Source organism: Silene latifolia, unplaced genomic scaffold, assembly GCF_048544455.1.
Source record: "Silene latifolia isolate original U9 population unplaced genomic scaffold, ASM4854445v1 scaffold_88, whole genome shotgun sequence".
Classification (NCBI taxonomy): domain Eukaryota; kingdom Viridiplantae; phylum Streptophyta; class Magnoliopsida; order Caryophyllales; family Caryophyllaceae; genus Silene; species Silene latifolia.
Genome location: NW_027413793.1, coordinates 2,478,894 through 2,504,846, shown reverse-complemented (window position 1 = coordinate 2,504,846; position 25,953 = coordinate 2,478,894). Strand labels below are relative to the sequence as shown.

Here is a 25,953-nt window from a genome sequence, read left to right as displayed (position 1 = left end):
CTAGTTGAATGTTTAGGATTCGACTGACCCGTTAGATCGAGAGATAGGGACAGTTGATTGACCACCAATTAAAATGACTAAACTATGCTGAGATCGAAAGATAGATAAAGTTTAGGTTGTAAGTCACTTTTCAGGACGAGAGTCAGTATTAGTGATATTAGGGACTTATAGCGAGATCGAAAGATGTTATTTGTTAAGAGTGGACCGAGAGGACCTCTTTATTTCCCGCCTCATGTGTTTGATTTAGACCTGCTTAGTATGCTGCCGCCGAAACTATAGTGAACCGACCATCCTAGTACCCTTCTTTTATCTGTTTTATCCATTTATTTAGTTTATTGTCTTTTATTGCTATTAGCTATAGACCAAATCAATTCAACCCCCACACTTGTTACCTTAGACTAAATTTAGACAGCTTTTAATTACATTCGCCTCCTTGTGGTTCGACCCTGTTACCACTAGCCTAGGTTAGTTTTAATAGGAAATTATAAATCTTATTTTTCGTACTCACAACGACGGGTATCAAATTTTGGCGCCGTTGCCGGGGAGGCAATTGTTCTAATTTTTAGTTGTTTTTATTTAGTCTTTCTTAGTTTAAGGGACATCCGTTCCTTAAACTTTTCTTATATTCTTTTTGTAGTTTCTTCTTATGCGCAGGTCACAGGGTAGTGAACTAGTACCATTCAATCCTGAGATTGAGAAATCCTTGCGCGAGTTGAGACGATCATCAAGGGTATTGACGACAGAGGAAGAGCTGAGTACTCTGTCTAGTTACTACGAGAACGCTCTGTTTGAGGAAGATCCACCTACTTCTCCTGCTTCTATTTCTTCAGCTGAGACAGTCACTTCTCCAGAAATTCCAGTCATGGCTGAAGAAGCAACTATTGCTAGTCACTCAGAGCCGACAGCTGCAAATCTCTACAAAGGATTCGAACTACCAGGGGAGGCAAAAAAATTCGAGCCAAAGCCTTCCTATATTAACTTGGTTGAGAGAAACCAATTCGGGGGAGCTGCAAATGAAGATGCTGCCAAGCATATGGAGATTTTTATCGATTATTGCTGCTCTATACCCCCGCCGACTGGCGCGACTCAGGACCAGATAAAGGAGACCATGTTCATTTTCTCTCTTCGTGATGCTGCGAGGAAGTGGTATAGAGATCTGGATCGAGCCGCTCATGGGATCACCGACTGGAATTCTTTGGCCTTGGCATTCTACAAGAAATACTTCTCTGCCTCGAAGACGAATGCCATTAGAGCTCAGATCACGAGCTTTAAACATGGACCTGATGAGAACTTTCATGAAGCATGGGTCCGTTTCAAGAAGCTGGTGCGAACCATACCGCACCATGGGTTCGAAAAATGGAGTCTTTGCAATCAGTTCTATAACGGGCTGTATGACGATCAGAGGGCTATTTTGGATGCTGCAGCCAATGGCCGATTTGCTAAGAATATGGGAGAGACTAAGGGGTGGAAGATCATTGATGACTTAGCCACCCACAAAGCTGAGTATGGAAATTCCCGAGGAAATCAAAGGACAGCTGCTGAATCTTCTTCTGTAGCTCCACTAGAAGCTCTCACTGCCAGGTTTGACAAATATGAGTTGGGAGGAGCTTCAAAAGGAGGGATGTACCATGTTAATGCTGTTTCAGACGGTCCTTTCGTCTGTAGAAGATGTGGAGCTGAAGGACATGTTTCTGAAAATTGTCCTAGTCCCTTCGAGTCTTGTGCTGCCTTTCAACATTATAGGCAGACAAACACCTACTTTGAGCCGAATGTCCACCCAAATTTGAGGTGGAGTAGCCAGAATGTCCTGAATCCGACTCAACCTCCACAGCAGCAGCAGCAGTAGACTTATGTGCCTCCTCATAAGCAACAACAATGCCAAAAACCTCCCTATGTGCCGCAGCAGCAAGAAACCCAAAATTCCGAGTTTGCTGAGTTGAAGAATATGCTGCAAAAGGAGTCCCAAGCTAAAGAGGCCGGGATGAAATTGCTAGAAAGTCAAATTGCTCAATTGGCTAGCAAGAATACCACTCGAGCTCCGGGACACTTACCGACTCAAACTGACCAAAAGGAGACCCTTAATGCCATCACATTGAGGAGCGGGTCTACCCTGGAGGGGCCTGCTATGATTAAGAATGCCCCTGAAAAAGATAAGCCGGAATCGAGTCAAAACAAAGCTGGAACGAGCAAAGGAAAGAAAAAGGCGTCTACCAGGTATGTCAGTCGATCGACTGACATACCTGGTCGATCGACTGAACTGCAACAAACAGTAGCTTCTGGTCCTGTTCAAGTCAGTCGATCGACTGACCTCACTGGTCGATCGACTGAGATCGCTGCTGATAGTGAACCTTTTCGTCCTCCGATGCCCGATAACTTGAGGGATCACTTGTTTCGGGGTACGACAGTCCCGAAAATATTGGGGCAAGACCCGAGTGCTGATGGGTCTGTCCCGGCTCCGAAGTACGACCCAATGTCGATCAATGGTTCACATTTGAGACGGTCTGAAGAGGGGTCAAGCTTCAACAAGGGGAAGGTGGTGGACTTTCAGCCTAAGTCCACGGATGCCGGCATGAGAGATTTAGAGGAGAGGACTAAGCTACTTCTTACAGCCCTATATCCGGAGAGACTAGTGTCGACGAAGGAACAGGTATCTTTCAATAAATTTGAAAAAGTTATTCGTAGCTTGAATGTACAAGTTCCTTTTCTCGAGTTGGTAAACCAAGTGCCCGCTTATACTAAATTCATGAAACAACTTTTGTCCAAGAAGCGGTCACTTGAAACTGTGCATACTGTCGCACTTACTAAAGAGTCGTGTTCTTATCTAACCCACAATGCACCTCACAAACTAGAAGACCCAGGTAGCTTCTCCGTTCCTTGTAGCATTGGTACCTTTTCTATTGAGAAGGCATTGTGTGGCTTAGGAGCTAGTATAAGTGTAATGCCCTTGAGTCTTGCTAGGAAGCTCAAATTGACTAGGTTTGCAGTCACAGACATGACAGTACAGATGGCTGACCGATCTGCGGTCCAGCCTATAAGAGTCTTAGAAGACATTCCCGTGCAAATAGGAAAGTTCTTCTTCCCTGTCGACTTCGTTGTACTCGATATGCCTGAGGATGCCCATATTCCTATCATATTGGGTAGACCATTTCTGCACACTGCTGGTGCAGTCATAGATGTCGGTTCGGGTACCTTGACTTTTAAAGTAGGGAAGCATTCCATTGTTTTTGCCCAACCTGCTAAGAAGAAAGACCCCATGTGGCCTGTAACTTGCAATACGGTTTCTGAAAAGAAATCCTACTTTGTGCTTCCTGATATGCCCGTCTCTATTCCTATTCCTGTCGTAACCCCACCGCCCCAGATTGGGAGCAAATTGGAGGAAGATTTGTCTATTTCTGATTTTGCAGGAGCTCGTTTGGGGAAGGTAGAGCCACTTGTTGCTCCCGCTGTGAAGGAGCCGATCATTCAAAGAGGAGGTCTTGGTTGCCTTAGCTATGGCACTGATGAGGAGGTTGATGACGAGCCGGTCAAAGTAAGAGAGTCTGATTTAGATTCTGACAAGTCCGAAGAGATCATTGATTGGGGAGATGACGAAGCTGTTGATCCGTTGAGCCATACGGACGTGGAAGCTAAGAAGGGTGCACCTGATAAGATAAGCACCGTTGAGGCTACCTCTATTAGCCAGAAGCCGACCAAGTGGGCCATTCTGTGGCCGTTCTTGATCAACTACTAGTTGATCACATGTTTTACAAACATTTTATTGCTTTTAAACACTTTTTATTGCTTTTGTGTGCGCGAAACTTCGCATTTTTTTTTGCTTGCTTAGGATTTTAACGCTTTAGACTTTACTTTGGATTTTGCGCAATTTTGGGCGCGTATTATTGTGCATTTGCAGATTTTTAGACCTCATTAGCTCAAGTAATTGAGCAAATACGAAGAAATCTAAAGTTACAGCAGTATCTTCAGTCGATCGACTGGGCTACTTAGTCGATCGACTGGTATGCAGTTTCCAGGAGGTACTGTTCCTTTCACCTTGGTCGATCGACTGAGTGATGTAGTCGATCGACCGCCCTGCACTGTTGTACCTGTTTACGACCTCTCCCCTGCTGTGTTGGGTCGTTTTGCGGGATTGAGGGAGTTTTCTACTCTATTTTATTTCCCGACTCATTTGTGATTTCTTCCATTTTCGTAACTTTGGACATAATATCGCTTTAAAATTGTTTTCTCGGTTTTATGCGTGGTATTCGTTTGTCTTTTAGGTACTTCTTAGTAGCACTGCTAGCTACTGAAACCTCCTAGGTCACGCTGGTTTGGGGAGGTTTCCTTTTGCTGCGCTTAAAATCTTGTGAGTTCCCGATTTCTACTTCATGTCATATTTATTTATTTCATTTTACGCAAATTCCCGTCTCTCTTTTGTTTCATTACATGATTTTGCACAATGGGGACATTGTGCGATTTGGTTTGGGGAATGGTTTTGCGTCGCATATCATTTGCTTACATTCACGTTTAATTATTCTGTTTGCATTGTTATTTCATTTCCCTCATATATATAAAATATCGAAAAAAAAAATCGAAAAATTCAAAAATTTCAAAAAATTGCACGTTTATTTTAGCATATAGGTTGAGTCGGAACGGTAGTATTTCAATGATGACATTGCATTTGCATTTGTTTATGCCTAAGCCTTACTAAATTAACATGTTATTAGTAGAATCAATTGCATAGTCTACGAGTTTTCGTTAATTATTTGCTGAACTTGAGACTTGACTTAGATTTTTGGCTAACTACTTATATTTCTGAGGTTTAGAGCTTATAACTGGTGTCATTCATGACCAGTTTATTTAGGAATGTGAGTAGTACTCCTTATGAGACATGTCATATCAATTTGCATAAATATGAACTTAATCTGCTTAATACCTGTATGCATTTGGTTTGTGGTTTGTTAACACATGTGGTAGAGGTTTCCCTTTATTTGTTTTGCCCATAAGCTTCACACTGCCAAAAATAGCCTTTTTGTCCCGTTACTACATCCTGCATTTAGCCTGCCTTTGTCAAGCTAGTAGTCTGTGTCCTTGGGATTGTCACTTCGTTTTTGGTAGCCTTTTGCTCTTTTGAGATGTTGATGGGAAGATGAAAAAGGAAGGAAAGAAAGGAAATAAAAGAAAAAAAAGAGATGAAAAATGATTCGAAAAAAGAAAAAAAGAGTTCTGTAATGTTCAAAGCAGTCGATCGACTGCCAATTCTGGTCGATCGACTGGGGTCCGAAAAAGAAATCAATTCGCATAATTCAAGCTTTTATCTTATAGCGATTTTTGCTCCCATGTTGCAATCATATCTTATGGGGAGTTGGTTGATTGCTTTTATACCAGAGATTGTGAGTTTTGTGCTTGCTATAGCACCGTGTCGATTGGATTTTGAGCAAGAAGTTGGATGTTGCCATATGGTTCCGTTTTGGGTAATAGCTTGATCACCTGTACCTCCACTTTTCCATAAATGTCTTGCCTCTTCTTACCCATACCTCACATTATCCATATATACCTCGACATATGTCATGGCCATTTGTTGGTTGGAATGCATATGTACGGTCATAGAGATTACTTTCATATTATACTGCAGGCATGTTCTCATAGGTCGTAGTTAGGTGAGAGTCTCTACAAAATGAATTCTTTCTATCCTCTTATATATTCACCTGTGCTTATGAGTGATTTGAGCGACCCGTGAGAGTCCGATTTGATAAGTCTCTATAGTTGACGGTTCAGCAGTTTTTAACGACTCCATAACTCGTTCGCATGATTCGCATTGCTAATTGATTGTTAGTTATTGCATTAAATTGGTTTAGGCTTTACATGTTGTAATTCGCTCTGAGATTGAACTCGTTCCATTAGGTCATTAGATCGAGTCTAGTTCTTGCTTGGGGACAAGCAAGGGTTTGGTTTGGGGAAGTTTGATGCGTGTCATTTATATGATGTTTTACATCCTGCTTTACACGCATTTCAGAGCTCATTTGTGTAGTTTAAGCTACCATTTCCCCTATTTCCGTCTACTTTCGTGGTTTTGTACATTATTGCAGAAATGTGAAGAATTCAACGGAAATCAAGCTAAATCCGTCCCCGAGTATCCTGCATTGCATTTGACGTGAAGAATTCACTTAAGGAACGAGCTTGGTGCGCGTTTCAAGGCCCAAAAGACAAATCCACGAGAATTAAAAGCGGATTACCAGCTAAACCAGTCGATCGACCATACCCTTCAGTCGATCGACCAACCCACGGGATCCGAAGCTCTTTTCATTTCAGAGCGATCGATCGACCGGTTACCTCAGTCGATCGACCAAGCCGCTACTTCAGACGAGAATTAAAAGATCGAGATTTATCAAGCCCATGAGTTATTAGGTTTAGGAATAATAGCTGCGTACTTTTCTTATATAACGTAGCATGAGTTTTCAGAATATCTATCGAGTTTTTACCTAGTTTTACATTCAGTTTTAGTTTATCAATAATTAGGGTTCGGGATATTATTTCGCATTGGATTTTCGTTCGTGCTTGCAATCATTCCGTTACAATTCTTCTGCGATTTTGGTATTCTTCTTATTCCAGTTTATTACTTTGTTTGCATTCATAGATATAGAATTGTTAGTTAGTTTCCCGAAACCATAATTATCGTTTTATGCTAGCCTTTTGTTCCCTTGTTTTAATCATGAATTCAAAGAGTAAATTTCGTTAATTTCATTGTTGTTATCGTCCCTAGTATGAGTAGCTAATTTATTCGTGCTAGGATGTAGGGGAATTATAGATTAGGCGGCATAGAATAAACAGGGCCTGAAATCGCGTGTCAGTCGATCGACCGCCATACCTGGTCGATCGACTGACCATGTGAGGTTTTATTTTCGTTTTAATTGTTTTAATTCTTTATTCGACGAATCGAGTGCACGCGACTAGTTGAATGTTTAGGATTCGACTGACCCATTAGATCGAGAGATAGGGACAGTTGATTGACCACCAATTAAAATGACTAAACTATGCTGAGATCGAAAGATAGGTAAAGTTTAGGTTGTAAGCCACTTTTCAGGACGAGAGTCAGTATTAGTGATATTAGGGACTTATAGCGAGATCGAAAGATGTTATTTGTTAAGAGTGGACCGAGAGGACCTCTTTATTTCCCGCCTCATGTGTTTGATTTAGACCTGCTTAGTATGCTGCCGCCGAAACTATAGTGAACCGACCATCCTAGTACCCTTATTTTATCTGTTTTGTCCATTTATTTAGTTTATTGTCTTTTATTGCTATTAGCTATAGACCAAATCAATTCAACCCCCACACTTGTTACCTTAGACTAAATTTAGACAGCTTTTAATTACATTCGCCTCCTTGTGGTTCGACCCTGTTACCACTAGCCTAGGTTAGTTTTAATAGGAAATTATAAATCTTATTTTTGGTACTCACAACGACGGGTATCATTGTACTCGGTCGAGTGGTGTGACCGAGTGGTATCTAAGGATTTGTCAAGTTTCTGTTTTTGGGTAACTCGACCGAGCTGGTGAGGTACTCGGTCGGGGAGGTGTTTTGCGCGGTTTGATTATGATGATTAAAGAAGTTATATAATCATTCTTATCATTTCTTAAACGTCATTTTCAAAACCTAATTAAATTCTAAACACTCTCTAATCATCATAATCATCATCTAAGCAAGGATTCGTCATTTTGGGATTTCGGAGTTATCATTTTTATTCCTTTTGCGTAGTAAGTCTCGATTTCCGTTCGTTATTTAATTTATGTTTGGTTAAACCCTAATTTGGGTTGATGGGAGAAATATTTAGCTTTTGTTTGTAGGATCATTGTAGTATTCGTGAATATATTGTTGTTATAGGTGAGGAATTCATAGAAGAGCAGTTCTAAAGCGTCTTGCGCTATTTCCGGATTTTGTGAATAAGGTAGGGTTTTCCTACACAGTATAATTGTACAGTTAGTTGCATTGGGTGTGATTCGTGATTGTGTAATTGCATAGTATTATTTTACTTGATTGTGGTTATTGGAGGTGATGAGATGGATATCGTGGAGCCATGTCGAGAGATGGTTTCAACCCCATGTTTTGCCCCTTGTTACTCCCATAGCAAGGTGGATGTGCACATTAATGACTTGTGTGCGCTCGTTGCGATGAGCAGGGATTTAATATTCAGTGCTGCGGTCGGACATCGGCAGGGGTGGGTTACCTATTTCTATGGGAACCCGGCTACTCATTGCGATGAGAGCCATTTGATATTACGGAGTTTGAAGGTGGTGGAGTATTAATTGAGTTATATTGTGTTGCATGTTCCTTGTGTGGATCTTGATTAATTGTATAATTGTACTGACCCTGCAATGTTTTCAAAACTGTGGTGAACCATTTAATATTTCCGGCAAATGCGGAGCAGTGAGTCTAGCAGGTGTTGATCTTTGAGCTTGCTTGCGCGTTTGAATGGGACGCTGACGACATACTCTGATCATTTTAGCTTCTTCGGAGTTATCATTTTTATTCCTTCTGCGTAGTAGGTCTCTATCTTCGTTCGTTATTTTTTTTTGATTAAACCCTAATTTGGGTTGATGGGAGAAATCTTTAGCTTTTCTTTGTAGGATCGTAGTATTAATCTTGACTATATCGTTGTTATAGGTGAAGAATTCGTAGAGGAGCAGTTCTAAACCGGTTTGCGCTATTTCCGGATTTTGCGAATAAGGTAGGGTTTCTTACACAGTTTCGCCCCTTGTGACTCCCGTTGCAAGAGGTATGTGCCCATAAATGAGTTGGGTTCGCTCGTTGTGATGAGTTGGGATTTGATGTTCAGTGCTGCGGTTCGACATCGGTAGGGGTGGGTTACCCGTTGCGATGGGAACCCGGCTACTCGTTGCGATGAGAGCCATTTGCTATTACGAAGTTTGGAGATGGTGGAGTATTGATTGAGTTATCTTGTGTTGCATGTTCCTTATATGGAATGTGATTAATTGCATCATTGTATTGACCATTCAATGTTTTCAAAAGCCCTCAATGTTTTCAAAACTGTGGTGAACCATTTGATGTTTTCGGTCAATGGGGAGTAGTGAGTCTAGCAGGTGTTGATGTTTGAGCTTGCTTGCGGGTTGAATGGGACGCCGATGAGATACTCTGATCATTTTAGCTTCCGCTGAGTTCTTAGACATTCTTTTGTTAGCTCGAGTTGTACTTTCTTTTCGTTTTGAATTGTGTAATCGACTAAAATTTATTTATCTTTATTAAACATTTCACTATGGTATCTTTGATATATACTACCTCATGTAACCGAGATGGTAATGCTTCTATTTGCTAAGGTAGGCCTTGGTAAGGCACTTTGGTAGATGGGGGTGTTACAAAGTGGTATCAGAGAAACGATTTTGGAAACTAAAACCAATGAACCAATGAACGTAGGGTGTCTAACTAAAATGAACCTGGGTAGTGTTTGTTTGGAGCTACCGCAAGGATTTGGGAGACGTCCTAAAATCGCCTTATGGCACTTACAATATCGAGCCGATAACTACGGAGATACATGGTGAAATATGTGTATTATGATGTGTTATTTACATTTATGTTGTTGGAAACTGTGTCCTCAACAATAGTGTGATCACATGATTTAATATCATAATTAAATCTCATACTAATAATACGTGAGGGATGATTCTTTATATAGTCGACTGATCGTCATTAATCGGTAATGATTGGCTAACTAGAGTTTGACATTACTGTCGTGTGACGGTGGTGGTCAGTTGATCCCTTTAGGTCACACCTATAGGATGAGGCCCAAATAGATATTTAATTAATTGTATGTGATACAGATTAATTAATTCCTTAATTATGGGAGTGTAATTTTGCGTTTTATTGTAATGTGATTAAATAAGAATTAATTTAGTATTTAAGTGTTAAATTGCTAAATTACTTGAGGTTATTTATAAGTTTTGAGGTAGAGGTAATTAGTTATTTAAAGTTACAAGAAGTTGTAATTTTAACTAACTAGTAATTATAAGACCCATTATATGTTGATATAATGGTAGTATACTACTCATAAAGTGGAGTGTATATTATATTATTAATTGTAATATTTAAGTGTTAAATGATTACATTAATAATTAATTATGTAAGATAGTTAAACATATGACTTATAAGCATTTGTGGGACAAATGACAAAAGGCAAAAATGGACCAAAATGGCTCCATTATTTCGGCCAAATGAAAGAGCAAAAGATGCTCTTTTGTCTTTTGTTTATTTTGATTAAAGTGTGATTGTGACACAACATATAAGCTTTAATCATACCTACTTTTACAATACTCTACCTACACTAAACAAATGAGTAAAAACAAAAGGAAAAAGATTCCCTACATGGAGAAGGTGCACCGGTTTTGCTCCTTAAGTACTCAATTTTTCCTACTTGGTTTTTACTTGTTTTTCCACTTACTTTCCTTCACATGCAAATTGCTAAAAACTCTCACAAATACTAATACACTAAATCTATTACTAGAGGTAGTAATACTAGTAATATTAGTATGATTAAGGTTTCATTTCTACAACATATCTAGTTAATATTAGTAGGATTTTTTGGGATTAATCTTGGGTGCAACTTATTGGAGTGTCTTCTATACTTGGAGTCTTAGGAGGATCATCCATCATATTAAGCTCAAGAACCAGTGAAGGAAGGTGACCTTACTTGTGCCCGTATTTTCGAATCAACAACCAATGTAAGGGACATTGTTTTTTCTTAAAAATCTCTCATTTAGTTATGCATGCACTAGATCTAAAGAACAAATAATTAATGAGTTAATTAGTTCACTATTAGAGGAGTCTAATAATAGGTATATGAACCTAACAAGTGGTATCAGAGCATAAGGATGTTGCATGCATAATCGGTTATTGTTTTTCCGAGTTAAAAAGTTAACATATAAAACTAAAAAATTTGTGATTTATTAGTATAAGCCACAAAATTATCATGAATGTTATATATTCTGGTCCTAAAATGTTTTTAGGTCATTTTTATGATTTATGGAAATTTATTGCTCATTTTAATGATTTTTGGTCATTTTATTACATTTTTATGACTAAAATGGGAATTAAAATGCTAAAAATAGTTAAACTAAGTTTCTGACCTTGAAAATTTTATATGACCTCACATGCATATTTTACAAGTTGTGTGTAAAATCTCGTATTAATTGGATTAATATTGCATGATATATGATTTTTATGAGATAAAAATGGATTAAAAGAGGTAAAATGGTTAAAAATAGTTAAATTTCGAACCAGGTCATGAAACTTTAATATGTTGTCACATGCATGATTTACACAGTGTATGTAAATTTCGAGAAGAAATGATCTAATTTTGCATGATTTATGAATTTTTAGAGTAAAAATGGCATAAATAGTGACTATTTTGGCATAAATAGCTTAAACGTATTGCATGGCATGAGAAAATTATTTTAGGTTGTATAAATATCTCACTAATCAGATCTAAGGTTGTAAAAATTATTGGATTAGTTTTTGGATACTTTAAATGTTTTATGAGATAAAACCGATTAACTGCAACTATATTTTCTCAAAATTAATTCCAAACTTTTAACCATGATTTTTGACATTATGAGTGTCATGGAATTATTCCAGAATGTTCAAAAATTTAAAATTCAAATTTTGAAATTTTTATAATTTAATTTGGATTTATTTCATAAATATTATGATTTTAAGGTCAAAAATGAGCATAAAATTAAATCAAGTTGAATTATTATCAAAAATTAGGTGATGACTAATTTTTGAGTTCTAAAAAGTGTTAGGATAATTAACTTGAGCTTAGATGTGATTTAAGTGTTAATTAGTGATTTTAAAAGGTTATTATCACGCATTTCCATAAAATCGGGTTATATGTACGACATAAGTTAAAAAGGCGATTTGGCACATCATTTGGCATGATAGGTACATATTATAATGCTGCATATTTCAATTGTTGAATGTCTTTTATTTATATAATTTTGAATTATGTAATTTTATCTTAGTATGGCCTTAGTTTTAATCGATATTACCCGTAATGAAAGGGAATATTGATTCGGTTGTAATTTAATGTGATCTCGTATCACTTTTATTTTTATTATTTTTTCCATTTTACAAATGTATAATAGGAATAGCTTTGTATTTTTATTATCATTTGTAATTATGGAGCATCTTCAAAGACGGTGCCATTCGGAAAAGTGATCCAACAAAGACGGTGTCTTGGGAGGCGTGCCAATTGAAGATTCAAGGGACCAAAGGAGTTGGTTTCCGAATATGTAATAGATTATTTGATTTTCTATTTTTAGGAAGGCCATACTAGGAAATTTTATTATTGCTTTGCATTTCTCTTAATATGTTACATGCATTGCCAAATCGCCATAACAACAACATGCATATCATATCGAGTCATCGACCGTGTCAATTATAATTATCGTAGTTCACTGCTTTAGTTCACTTAAAACGTGATAGATAATAAATTGACAAGACCTCTCACATATAATAATTGAGAATTAGCCTTGCCAAATAGTAGAAACCCATGAAGTACCAATTTCATAAGGGAGTTGAGCCGGCTTTACCGTAATACAAACCTTGTTACATTGGCGAAGTGGGGTAATAAAATGTTATTACATCGAAATTTGGATTGAGCTCAACGGAAGTATTCGTGACCGTAGTCGCATGTGTTCCGGGCTAAAGATGAATGTTAGAGTAATTTTATCGACCGAGAGTTCTAAAAGTAGAATCGATTAAGAGGTTAATCCACCGAGTTATATTAATAAGGGATGACTCGGCTTACCGTACCCGTATTAATATGAATTTGGATCTCGGAATCATTTATATAGTTGGGTGGAGGTCACTATATAAATGCAATACTTGTAGTGAAATTTACGAGTATTATTAAAACGATAGATGTTTATTAATTCCTTCACTTCCTATTTTTGTAGTTAAAATCGTTTTTACAATTGCAATGGCAACTCCAAATTCATCTAATAATCATACACTGATCACCATTAATTCATGGCTCCAATCATTCAATGAAAAATGCTTCTCGTATATCAACGACCCGATTAGAGAACTACGCTTTAGCATTGGTGAAGATGGGAATCTTTGTCTTTTTACTACTTTTACACCTCCCACTCCCATACTCATGCCCACCTCTTAGGTAAGAGGATCATATGAGGGGAATCTCACAAATTCCAAGATATCCTTGTTTGATGAAACAAGGAGAAATATCAAATTAAGTGGGAGTTCTAGCAAGAATGTCCATGCAACTGAAAGGAGTATTGGTATTAATAAAGGAAAGGCAAAGATGGGTGAGAAACCCAAATCCGATTGTGAATTGGAAGTTGATAGTGAGACTACCACAAAACCAAGAAGGGTGCCCTATCCTACCATGAATGTTATTATTGTAATGTCATGGGCCATTGGAAGCGTAATTGCCCCAAGTATTTGGAAGATATTAAAGTTGGACTTATCACTCCAAGTGGGACTTGGAAATGTGGAAAAGCTAAACAAGATTGATATGAATCTCCGACAAGGAAATGGAGCTAGGGTAGCCGCCACTTCAAGAGGGAGTTGTACTTGTTTTAGCTAATAACATTGAGTTGTAATTTACATAATTGTTATTATGTACCCACTTAGTCTAAAACATTATTTCCATGTGAGACATAAAAGGATTTATATTTTGCCATCAAAGACAATTGTTGTATTTTGTTGAAAATAGTCATGGCTGTGAGCCATGTCACTTATCTTAATGATATTCATGTTTTAGACACTTCCAACTCATGCAAAGATATCTACATAATACGATCCAAAAGACTCATAACTAGTAAACCAAATGATTTGTACATTTGACTTTTTCAATTAGGTTACGTAAATAAGAAACGCATTAAAGGCTAGTGTTGACTAGATTTAATGAACCATTTGATTTTCAATCATATGGAATATGCGAATCTCGTCTCCTTTGCAATATGATTTGTACTTCCTTTAGTAGTAAAGGAACACGAGCAAGTGATTTGCTAGGACTAATACATGTCGATGTATGTGGTCATACGAGCATCACCGCAAGGAGAGGTTATGACTACTTCGTCACTTTTACCAATGATTTAAGTAGATAAGGGTATGTTTACTTAATCAACTATAAAGTGAAGCATTTGAGAGATTTGAGAAATTTCTAAATGATATAGAGAACCAATTGAACAAAGTACTAGTGCATTACGATCCGATCGTAGTGGCAAAGATCTAAGTAATAAATTTGATTTATTAAAGATGGATTATGACCTTGTGTCACTACCCATAAGATCATTCTAATATGAGTCAGATTGAGTTGTTGAACTCACTTTTGGGGATTTTTATATTAATCTGGAAGGTCAACCTGGAGATACCTAGAATAGAGAGTCTATTTAACAGTTGACATGGATAACACTCGTATATAATGTCTGCCGTAAAAGAGCTGGTCTTTTATGACCTAATTAGTCAGTCTAGAGGAACTCCTAGTATTCCACTATATATATGTTTGTGTCTCACAAAGCTATCTCTTTAGAAGATATAGCTATTTCTAAGAGATAGAGTGGGAGTAGATGAGATCGTCACAAACATGTCTTATAGTAATTGTGTTACTTTGTGAAAGTAATGGAACTATAATCTATAAAGATAGAGTGGGAGTATAGCTCAGTGGGAGTTTAGCACACATGTCTTATTGTTAAAATATTGCTTTGCGAAAGTAATGGTATTGTCCTAAATCGACTTTGTTACATACAAGCCATAGCATTACAATCCGAAAATAGTCACTCAAGAGTAGATTTACATAAAGGCGAGGGTCTCCTTAAAGGTAAATAGAGCTTCAGAGTACTCAAATGCATAAGATTTACATGAACATGTTGATCAAGATTAATTATGTTAGGAATTGCCGCATTTCATTTGATGAAGAATGACAAATAAAAATTCGTTTTTCTAAAATGGGAATTTAGAGAATGAAGTGTTTGAAACAAAAAACCTTAGATGAAGATCTAAGAATCCTAACATATTATGCGTAGCTATCTTAAGTGATCACAAGATGGTCTTAAGCTAGCATTAAAGGATTATACTTCTCGTTCATGTGATAATAGTGAATGGTTTCATTCACATGATTGAAGAATCATGATTATACATGAAGTTAAGTGGGAGCTAGAATTGTTTTTCCATGTCTTATATGTTGATAACATATTAATTATTGAGAATAATGTACCAATGCTCTCTTCTGTCAAGAGTGACTGGGAGACTTGGAAAGGGATGCAAAATATTCTAGATTTTTGAATCTATGAGAGAGAATATTGGCATAGTGTTGAGAGTCTTATGAGGATAAGATCTTTTGTATCTGTTGTAACATCAACAAGGTTAAATGGCTTATTCATGATGATGAAAGTTGAATTACTATGATGGAATCATAGTCGTTCACTGAACCTATTAAGTTGTTGATTACATGAAATCGATCTCTAATGTTTCCGCCATTAGAACGATTATGTATGCCAACAGACACACGTGCTGTGATGAACCATATGCGTAGGGCATGATAAGTCAATAACAAGATAATTCCCATCATATGGCTAGTGAGACCCTTAAAGAACATCCTTGAGATTCTTGAGAAGAATTAAGGATTCATTCATATGTTTGGATGATAAACTAAGTTACGTGTTGAAGGGTTGCACAAACTTTAGTTTCCAAACTTAAAGGGATTTGTTATAATCATAGGATGTCTTATTGACTAAGGAGTAAGAGACTAAAAGGGTGTTTTAGTTTCGCGTATTGCAGATACTACAAAAGGAATCTAAGTTAATTGTGATAAAATGGTCAAGATAGGGATTAAGAGTGAATCCATCTACAAATGATTTTGTCACAAGTTATGCGATAACAGTGGGAGCATCTTTCAAGTTAAAGAGCCCATCTCTAGTAAGATGTCTAGACATATACTTGGATAAAATTCATGTCATTAAAGATGATATTGAATGGAAGGAAATAGCAATTAATAAAGTTAGAATATATGGATATCGGGTATATCTACTTTCCAAACTTTTATTGCATCTAAACTAGTATTAATAATACACTAAAGATTATAGATATGAAGTAGTAATAGTGTATTGACTATTCATATGTGATAATCGCATTTATCGTTTGAGTTTTATTAAACTCACACATTACTTTGTCGTATCCGAATGGGTTGTTGAGAACAAATTGAACCCCATTAAAGTGAACTGGATTGACAAGGTATTCGCCCCTAGTTACTTATATGAGGTGACGTCTCGAAGTGACTAGAGTGTGATGCGATTGGTGGCAAGTTCAAGTTCCATAGAGTCATATGGGATGACTAGTCGATCACATAGGCAGACTGTATGGGACACTATGTCGGGCAGTGACCGCTTATAGAGTTCTGGTAATTCATAAAGCCTGGTCGTGGCAAGAGCTACTATAGTATTCTTATGAGTCAATTCTTTTGACTAGAGACTATTCGCCCAAGTTGGAACAACTTCTGATTAGCTTTGATTTATACTCTACGATTTCGTAACTGAGGTCAAACTGGGTATATTATGGGTCATGATGGATTGTGGCATAACAAAGGGAATAGGGCGACAGGAATTGTCCACCCCTTGTCAGGGTTGTTTGAAATCTCAAGGCCACTCGAGGAGTAGTTAACTGGAAATGCGTGGCCACGCTCGGAAGGTATCTATGGTAGATAATTCCGGTTAGACAGTTACTCTCCAGATCGAGGAAACCACTCAAGATATGATCAAATGTAAGTACGACCTGCAAGACACCTTGCATTGAGTGGTAGATTGTAATAGGACAAGAGAAATGGTGACGCACACTTGTCTCGGACAAGTGGGAGATTGTTGGAAACTGTGTCCTCAACAATAGTGCAATCACATGATTTAATATCATAATTAAATCTCATACTAAGAATAAGTGAGGAACGATTCTTTATATAGTCGACTGATCGTCATTAATCGATAATGATTGGCTAACTAGAGTTTGACATTAATGTCGTGTGACGGTGGTGGTCAGTTGATCCCTTTAGGTCACACCTATAGGATGAGGCCCAAATAGATATTTAATTAATTGTATGTGATACAGATTAATTAATTCCTTAATTAGGGGAGTGTAATTTTGCGTCTTATTGTAATGTGATTAAATAAGATTTAATTTAGTATGTAAGTGTTAAATTGCTAAATTACTGGAGGTTATATATATGTTTTGAGGTAGAGGTAATTAGTTATTTAAAGTTACAAGAAGTTGTAATTTTAACTAACTAGTAATTATAAGACCCATTATATGTTGATATAATGGTAGTATAGTACTCATAAAGTGGAGTGTATATTATATTATTAATTGTAATATTTAAGTGTTAAATGATTACATTAATAATTTATTATGTAAGATAGTTAAACATATGACTTATAAGCATTTTTGGGACAAATGACAAAAGGCAAAAATGGACCAAAATGGCTCCATTATTTCGGCCAAATGAAAGAGCAAAAGATGTTCTTTTGTCTTTTGTTTATGTTGATTAAAGTGTGATTGTGACACAACATATAAGCTTTAATCATACCTACTCTTACACTACTCTACCTACACTAAACAAATGAGTAAAAATAAAAGGAAAAAGATTCCCTACATGGAGAAGGTGCACCGGTTTTGCTCCTTAAGTAGAGCATTTGTTGCTCAATTTTTCCTACTTGGTTTTTACTTGTTTTTCCACTTACTTTCCTTCACATGCAATTTGCTAAAAACTCTCACAAATACTAATACACTCAATCTATTACTAGAGGTAGTAATACTAGTAATATTAGTATGATTAAGGTTTCATTTCTATTACATATCTAGTTAATATTAGTAGGAATTTTTGGGATTAATCTTGGGTGCAACTTATTCGAGTGTCTTCTATACTTGGAGTCTTAGGAGGATCATCCATCATATTAAGCTCAAGAACATGTGAAGGAAGGTGACCTTACTTGTACCCATATTTTCGAACCAACAACCAATGTAAGGGACATTATTTTTTCTTATAAATCTCTCATTTAGTTATGCATGCACTAGATCTAAAGAACAAATAATTAATGAGTTAATTAGTTCACTATTAGAGGAGTCTAATAATAGGTATATGAACCTAACATATGTAATGTGAAATAGCATGCATGGATGATTTATTTGTGATGTTGGCAAATGTGGAATTAGAGTGAAGTGCTCATAATATGAAATATGTGGTTGAGTGTTTATTTATCTACGGGCCATGTTTATAGGAATAAGTGAAATATGATTTGTATGGTATATGGGGTCGGGATATATGTGTAGGAGGCCTGTTTTACATGACTCGGCCGAGTGGGGGAGGGTACTCAACCGAGTAAGGTACTCGTTCGAGTGACCCTGACACTTGACCGAGCGAGGATTCTGTGATTTTGAGGGTAGCTAGTGGAGTGTGGACACTCAGCCGAGTAAGGTGTGTACTCGACCGAGTGGGTGTTAAGCGGTCGAGTGGCTTCTTGTACTCGACCGAGTATCTCTGCTGGCGGGGGAGGAAGTTTTATATTGAGCCGTAGGCTATGTGCTTACGCTTGTTTTGGTTATTGAAGCTCAAAATGCCGCCAAAGAGATCTGCTGCTTTTGGTAGGGCCGCTAACATGACTATCGATGAGATAGCAAGGTTGAGCAAGCATAATAACATGTTCACTGAGGCCTTAAAGAACGTAGGAAAGGAAAAAAGGAAGTATATTTTTGATACATCCGCGTTAAGCACCGCTATTTCCCGCCATCATTCTACCATATATAAGGGCACAAGAGCACCAAATCTGCTCGACAATTGGATTCGTGAAATGGAGAGCATTTTCGAGGTGGTTAACTGTCCGGGGGACGTGAAGGTGGATTAGGCCGCTTTCTACTTGAGGGGTCAAGCTAGGGGATGGTGGTATCAAGAAAGGACAACCGCGCGGGAATACTATAAGAATCTGGGTGAACCAGCAATTCCATGGGAAGTGTTCAAAACTGCAATGAGACGTGAGTTTGTCCCAGAGCATGTCCGGAACTAAATGAAAGCTGGATTTGACTCCTTCGTCATGACCGATAGCATGACAGCGACCGAGTATTATATCAAGTTTAATGAACTAGCACGCTATGCAGAGGACATAATGACTCAGCAAGTTCTAGTTTTCCGTTCCGAGAGGGGGTTGACACTAAGGATTATGGAGAGGTTACCAGCTGGAGTAATCACTGACTTGAAAGAAGTTTATGAAAGGGCAGCACACGCCGAACGCCTGCCAAATATGGCCAAAGGGGCTAAGGTGAGTGAGAATCACAAGGCTGACAATGAAGGTGGTAATCAATCGAGCTATAAGCAAGGTAACTAAAATCAAGCTAAATCTTATTCTGGGGAAACTTGCTTTTACAGAGGGTAACGTTATGGAGGGAGAGGCGGACGGAGTACAAGTGATACCACTAGGTTTCCATGCTACAATTATGGTGGAACTGGCTGCAAGAGATTCGAATACAGAAGCTATGGAGGAGGGAGTTATCAGCGACCTTACTAGGGGAACATTTCTCAATCTCCGACTCAAGAGTATGGCTAGTAACCCTCCAGCTGGGACATGGAATAACCAGAGTGTCCAAGGCAATAACAATGTCGGTTACAAATGTAATGGTGGGTCGTATCAGCTCCGAATAACAATGAGAATCAGAATTCAGCAGCCAAATCTGTTGGAGTGTCCCCGACAATAACGCGATCACAATTGTCGATCATGATGATCACATGTTTAAATCTCATTTTAAGAATACGTAAGGGATGATTCAATTATATAGTCAACTGACCAACATTAATCGATAACGATTGTAGAATATGAAATAATAATCAGGCATTGACTATTCATATGTGATAATCGCATTTGTCGTTCGAGTTTTACTTTAAAACTCTTTTATTATACTTTGTTACATCCAAACGGGTTGTATGCCGATATTGAACCCCGTTAAAGTGAACCCGGATTAACATAGTATTCGCCCATAGTCACTTGTATGAGGTGATGTCTCGAAGTGACTAGAGTGTGATGCGATTGATGGCAAGTTCAGTGCCATACAGTCATGTGAGATGACTAGTCGACCACATAGGCAGACTGTTAGGAACACTTTGTCGAGCAGTGACCGCTTATAGATTTCTGGCAAATTTATATAGCCTGGTCGTGGCGAGAGCTACTATAGTATTCTAATGAGTCGATTCTTTTGACTAAAGACTGTTCGCCTAAGATGGCACAGTTTCAAATTAGCTTTGATTTATGTTACTACGACCTTCGTAAATGGGGTCAAATGGGCATATTTTGGGTTATGATGGCTGTGGCTAGTCGAAGGGAATAGTGCGATAGGAATTGTCCACCCCTTTGTCAGGGTTAAAACAATATCTCAGGGCCACTCGAGGAGTAATGAACTGGAAATGCGTGGCCACGCTCGGAAGGTATCTATGGTAGATAATTTCGGTCAATCAATTATTCTCCAGATCGAGGAAACCACTCTCGATGTGATCACTTGCAAGTACGACATGAAAGACACCTTGCATTGAGTGGGAGATAGTAATAGGACAAGAGAATTGGTGACGCACACTTGTCGAGGACAAGTGGGAGATTGTTGGAGTGTCCCCGACAATAATACGATCACAATTGTCGATCATGATGATCACATGTTTAAATCTCATGTTAAGAATACGTAAGGGATGATTTAATTATATAGTCAACTGACCAACATTAATCGGTAACGATTGGCTTGCTAGAGTTTGACGTTACTGTCGTGGGACGGTGGTGGTTAGTTGATCCCTTAAGGTCACACCTAAAGGATGATGCCCTTATCTGTAAAGTTGATTAATTGTATGACGATACAAGTTGATCAATTCCTTATGATTGAACAATTCAATTACGAGAGAGAATATTATTTCTTATTTTAATGAGATTAAATAAGATTTATTTTAGTAATAAAAATGCTTTATTACTAAAATTGTTTATTGTTTGAGAAACAATAAAGATGAGAATGAATGGTTAGTTATAATTACAAGATGTTGTGAATTATAATTAAATGACCCATTTTATTTATGTGATCAAGTATCACTAGTCAATTTGTTATATGTAATTTAATTAATTTATTAAATGATATTTATGTGATAAATATGCATCGAATTAATTAATAACATGTATTATATTACATGTGACATATTGTGTGACAAATGACAAATTGACAAAATAAAATGGTAGTCCATTTTATGGAAGTGGACCGAAATGGAGGGAGTTATAATGCATTATAGTTGATTTATTTTATGTGATAAAATAGAGCTAATCATACCTATAGCATGATAGCCTTACACACCTATTTCTTGTGTAGACCAAAAAGCAAAATAAAAGATGTCATCCCTTGGCATTGGCTCCCTCCCCACCGGTTTTCCATGCTAAAAAGGGGAGAATTTTGTTCTCTCTTTTAAGTGATATTCATTCTCTATATGCATAATATTATTCATTCATGCATACCTCTCTCTTACACTCTTTCATATTTCTCGAAAATTAGAGAAATGTTGATCCAAATTGTTCAATCAAATTACTAATATTATTAGTGTAATATATGAGTATTAGTAATTAATTTTAAGGTAAACTACCAAACAAATATCTAGCACATATTATTTAGTAGAGATAAGGGATAATCTTGGATGCAATCAAGAGGAGTGGCTTCTATACTTGAAGTCTTTGGAGGATCATCCTATTACTCATCATAGCTCAAGAACAAGTGAAGATAGGAGACCTTACTTGTGCCCATAAACCGAAATATTCAATGTAAGGAACCGGTTTTCCTCTACACTTATTTATATGCTTTGCATGCATAAGATTCTTAAGTTTTTATGACTAAAACTTTAAAGTAAAATATGTGATATTTATAATACGATTTCCTTCAAAATCTACATCATCGACGAGCACAGTGCAGGGAGGAGGCCAGAAAAGCAGCGAGAAGTTGTTCATGATGGATAAACAAGAAGCGGAGGATGATGCACAAGTTGTTATGGGTACATTTTTGATTAATAATAAGCTAACGTATTTATTATTTGATTCGGGTGCTACCCATTCCTTTGTGTCTAAGAGTCATGCCACAACTATGGGGTTGGGAGAGTTTGCGTTGGTAAAACATTAAGTATTTATACCTTCGGGAGAGTCTGTATCTTGTTGTAAACTGTATAAGCGGGTGTCTATGGTCGTTGGGCAGGTAGACTTTCCAGTTGACTTGTTTGAGTTTCCTTTATATGGGTTTGAGGTCATTGTGAAGATGGATTGGTTGAGTAAGTATAAGGCTAGCATCGATTTCCAGAAGAAAAAGGTGTCTTTAAGAGGTCCTAAGGGGATTAGAGTGTTTTATTGAGGTTTCGTGGTGAAACCCAAAGTTAAGATAATAGCAGCCATGACCTTAAAGTCCTATTTAAGGAAGGGATGTCCTATGATTCTGTGTCAAGTGAGAGATACTCGCGTGGAGGAGCCTACGGCAACAAGTATACCAATTCTGGGAGAGTTCATGGATGTCTTTATGGAGGAAATACCGGGATTACCTCCTAAGAGAGACATTGATTTCAGTTTGGAGCTTAAACCCGGAACAAGACCGTTATCTAAGGCCCCTTACTGGATGGGACCAAAATAATTAAAAGAATTGAAGAAGTAATTGAACGAGTTGTTGGATAAGGGGTATATCATACTTAGTGTATCACCTTGGGGCGCACCAGTTTTATTCGTGAAAAAGAAGGATGACAGTTAGAGGTTATGCATCGATTATAGGGAGCTGAATCATGTTACCGTGAAGAATAGGTACCCATTACCGAGGATTGATGATCTTTTTGACCAGCTAAGCGGGGATGAGGTCTTCTCAAAGATTAATCTAAGATCAGGATACCATAAGTTGAGGATTATGGATGATGACATTCCTAAGACGACTTTTCAATCATGATATGCTCATTATGAGTACGTGGTGATGCCTTTTGGGTTGACAAATGCGCCACCTGTGTTTATGGATTTTATGAATCGGGTCTTCTGTCCGTTCTTAGACCGGTTTGGGGTGGTCTTTATTGATGATATCTTAGTCTATTCCAAGACTAAAGAGGATCACGAGGACCATTTGAGGTTGGTGTTGCAAACTATGCTAGATAACCAATTATATGCTAAGTTATCATAGTGCGAGTTTTGGTTAGAGAAGCTGGCCTTTCTGGGCCATGTGATTTCTAAAGAAGGTGTAGAAGTTGATCTAAATAAGATTGAGGCAGTGTCAAACTAGGAAGCACCGAAAAATGTGGCTGAAATTCGGAGTTTCTTGGGTTTGGCCGGGTATTACAGGCGGTTTGTGAAGGACTTTTCCAAGATTGCTAGACCTATGACGATTTGGAGAACTATCCTACTCATGATTTAGAGTTGGATGCAGTTGAAATCATATCAAGAGAACTATCCTACTCATGATTTAGAGTTGGATGCGGTTGTATTTTCTTTGAAGATTTGGAGACATTACCTATATGGGGCAACCTTTAAAATGTTTTAAGATCATAAAAGCCTAAAGTACATTTACACTCAAAGGGAGCTAAACATGTGATAAAGAAGATGGATAGAACTGATAGGTGACTATGACATGAAAATTATCTATCACGAGGGAAAGGCTAATATGGTAGATGATGCCTTGAGCAGGAAGAGTGTGCATTCGTTATGCACAACATTATCCTTGATGAGATTGAAAGATGGGGTGGTGAAGATGGGAATCCACATGATTCGCAAAGGGGATGTAATTAGTGATTTAACCTTAGAGCCCGAGCTTTATGATGATATTTGGAAGTAACAATTGCTCAATCCTAAAATCCAAGAGTGGAAGGAATGAGTGGAAAAAGGCATTACATCAAGATTTACGATCCATGTGGATGGTATTGTTCGATTTGATGAGAGATGGTGTGTAGAAATTGACGATGAGTTGAAGAAGCTGATCATGATAGAGGCTCATTGCACTCCTTATTCGGTGAATCTGGGAGGCGACAAGTTATATAAAGATTTAAAGAAGACCTTTTGGTGGCCCGGGATGAAGAAAGAGGTAGCTGATTTTGTGGCTAGATGCTTGACTTGTGAGAGGGTCAAAGGAGAACATCGGAGGCCGCAAGGTAAGATTTAGTCACTTGAGGTACCAGAGTGAAAGTAGGAGTCGATATCTATGGATTTAATTGTGGGATTACCGAGAACGCAGAGAGGTAATAACATGATTTGGGTGATCATTGATCGTTTAACGAAGTCAGATCACTTTATTCTAATTAAAGATACTTGGAGCAAAGTTGAGTTGGATAATGGTTATATGAAGAATGTATTGAAGCTACACGGAGTACCAAAAGACATTGTGTCAGATCGGGATGCGCGGTTTATATCGAGGTTTTGGCAGGAATTATAGGATTCTTTGGGTATTACTTTGAAGATGAGCACAAATTTTTACCCTGCGACTGATGGGCAAACAGAGAGGACCATTAAGACTTTGGAGACATGTTGGGAGCTTGTGTGATGGAATTTGGTGGTAGTTGGGAGGATCAACTAGACTTGATTTAGTTTTCTTATAACAACAGCTATCATAAAAGGGATGACACCATTGGAGGAATTGTACGGGAGGAAGTGTAGGAGCCTAGTGTGTTGGGATGATAGTTCGGAAGAGGTGTTTCTAGGTTCACAGATGGTACAAGACATGATTGAGATTTGAGCAAGTTCACTTGATTCGGCAAAAGATGAAGGCGTTGCAGGATCGACAAAAGAGCTATGCAAACTTGCATCGCCGTGACATTGAGTTTCAGGTGGGTAACAAGTTCTTTTTAAGGTGTCACCTATGTGTCAGAAGAGGCAATGAAAGAGTGCTATCCATATCCTTTTGAGCAGGTATGTTTGGTTACGGGGTCGTAACCTTATTCTTTTTAGGGGGTAGGAGATAATCGCATGTGTTTTGGCTTGTTTTGAGTCGGTTTTGGTATCCTTTTCGTCAACTTTTGGGGGCTTTTTGTCTTGGTTTTGAATTGTGTTGTGTATCGGGGTAGTGCGTGTATATGTTATGTATGTATCAGTGTGAAATTTGAGGACGAAGTTCATTTTAAGGAGGGAGGACTGTAATACTACGGTTTTGTACTCGGTCCAGTAGGTGAGGGCACTCGACCGAGTGAGCTGTACTCGGTCGAGTGGTGTGACCGAGTGGTATCTAAGGATTTGTCAGGTTTCTGTTTTGGGGTAACTCGACCGAGATGGTGAGGTACTCGGTCGAGTAGGTCGTACTCGGTCGAGTGTGTCGAGGCACTCGACCGAGTGTCCGGTCGGGGAAGTTTTTTGCGCGGTTTGATTACGATGATTATAGAAGTTATATAATCATTGTTATAAGTTCTGAAACGTCATTTGCAAAACCTAATTATATTCTAAACACTCTCTAATCATCCTAATCACTATCTAAGCAAGGATTCGTTATTTTGGGATTTCGGAGTTATCATTTTCATTCCTTCTGCGTTGTAGGTCTCGATCTTCGTTCGTTCGTTATTTATTTATTTTTGATTAAACCCGAATTTGGGTTGATGGGAGAAATCTTTAGCTTTTCTTTATAGGATCGTTGTAGTAATCTTGACTATATCGTTGTTATAGGTGAGGAATTCGTAGATGAGCAGTTCTAAACCGGCTTGCGCTATTTCCGGATTTTGCGAATAAGGTAGGGTTTCCCTACACAATTTCGCCTCTTGTGACTCCCGTTTCAAGGGGTATGTGCACATAAATGAGTTGGGTTCGCTCATTGTGATGAGTGGGGATTTGATGTTCAGTGTTACGGTCGGACATCGGTAGGGGTGGGTTACCCGTTTCGATGGGAACCCGGCTACTCGTTGCGATGAGAGCCATTTGCTATTACGAAGTTTGGAGATTGTGGAGTATTGATAGAGTTATATTG

At 37.9% G+C, this 25,953-nt stretch overlaps 1 protein-coding gene and 1 non-coding gene across 2 annotated transcripts; one reads left to right on the top strand and one right to left on the bottom strand.

Moving 5' to 3' along the window:
- Nucleotides 1-1,243: 1,243 nt before the first annotated feature.
- Nucleotides 1,244-1,350, bottom strand: LOC141640581 (small nucleolar RNA R71). Its single transcript, XR_012543075.1, has one exon. It is a non-coding gene; the product is annotated as a small nucleolar RNA R71 (small nucleolar RNA).
- A 20,652-nt stretch (nt 1,351-22,002) lies between these two features.
- LOC141640527 (uncharacterized) lies at nt 22,003-22,395 on the top strand. The gene is made up of 2 exons (XM_074449298.1): nt 22,003-22,158; nt 22,243-22,395. Exons 1-2 carry the CDS (start codon nt 22,003-22,005, stop codon nt 22,393-22,395), a joined length of 309 nt encoding a protein of 102 aa, XP_074305399.1.
- The last annotated feature ends 3,558 nt before the right edge of the window (nt 22,396-25,953 follow it).

Excerpts from the sequence above, each read along its gene's own strand:
- LOC141640527 (XM_074449298.1), top strand. The coding sequence starts at position 22,003 with ATGGATAAACAAGAAGCGGAGGATGATGCACAAGTTGTTATGGGTACA. Across the intron at positions 22,159-22,242 it reads GGTTGGGAGAGTTTGCGTTG|GTAGACTTTCCAGTTGACTT; the intron begins GTAAAACATTAA and ends GTCGTTGGGCAG.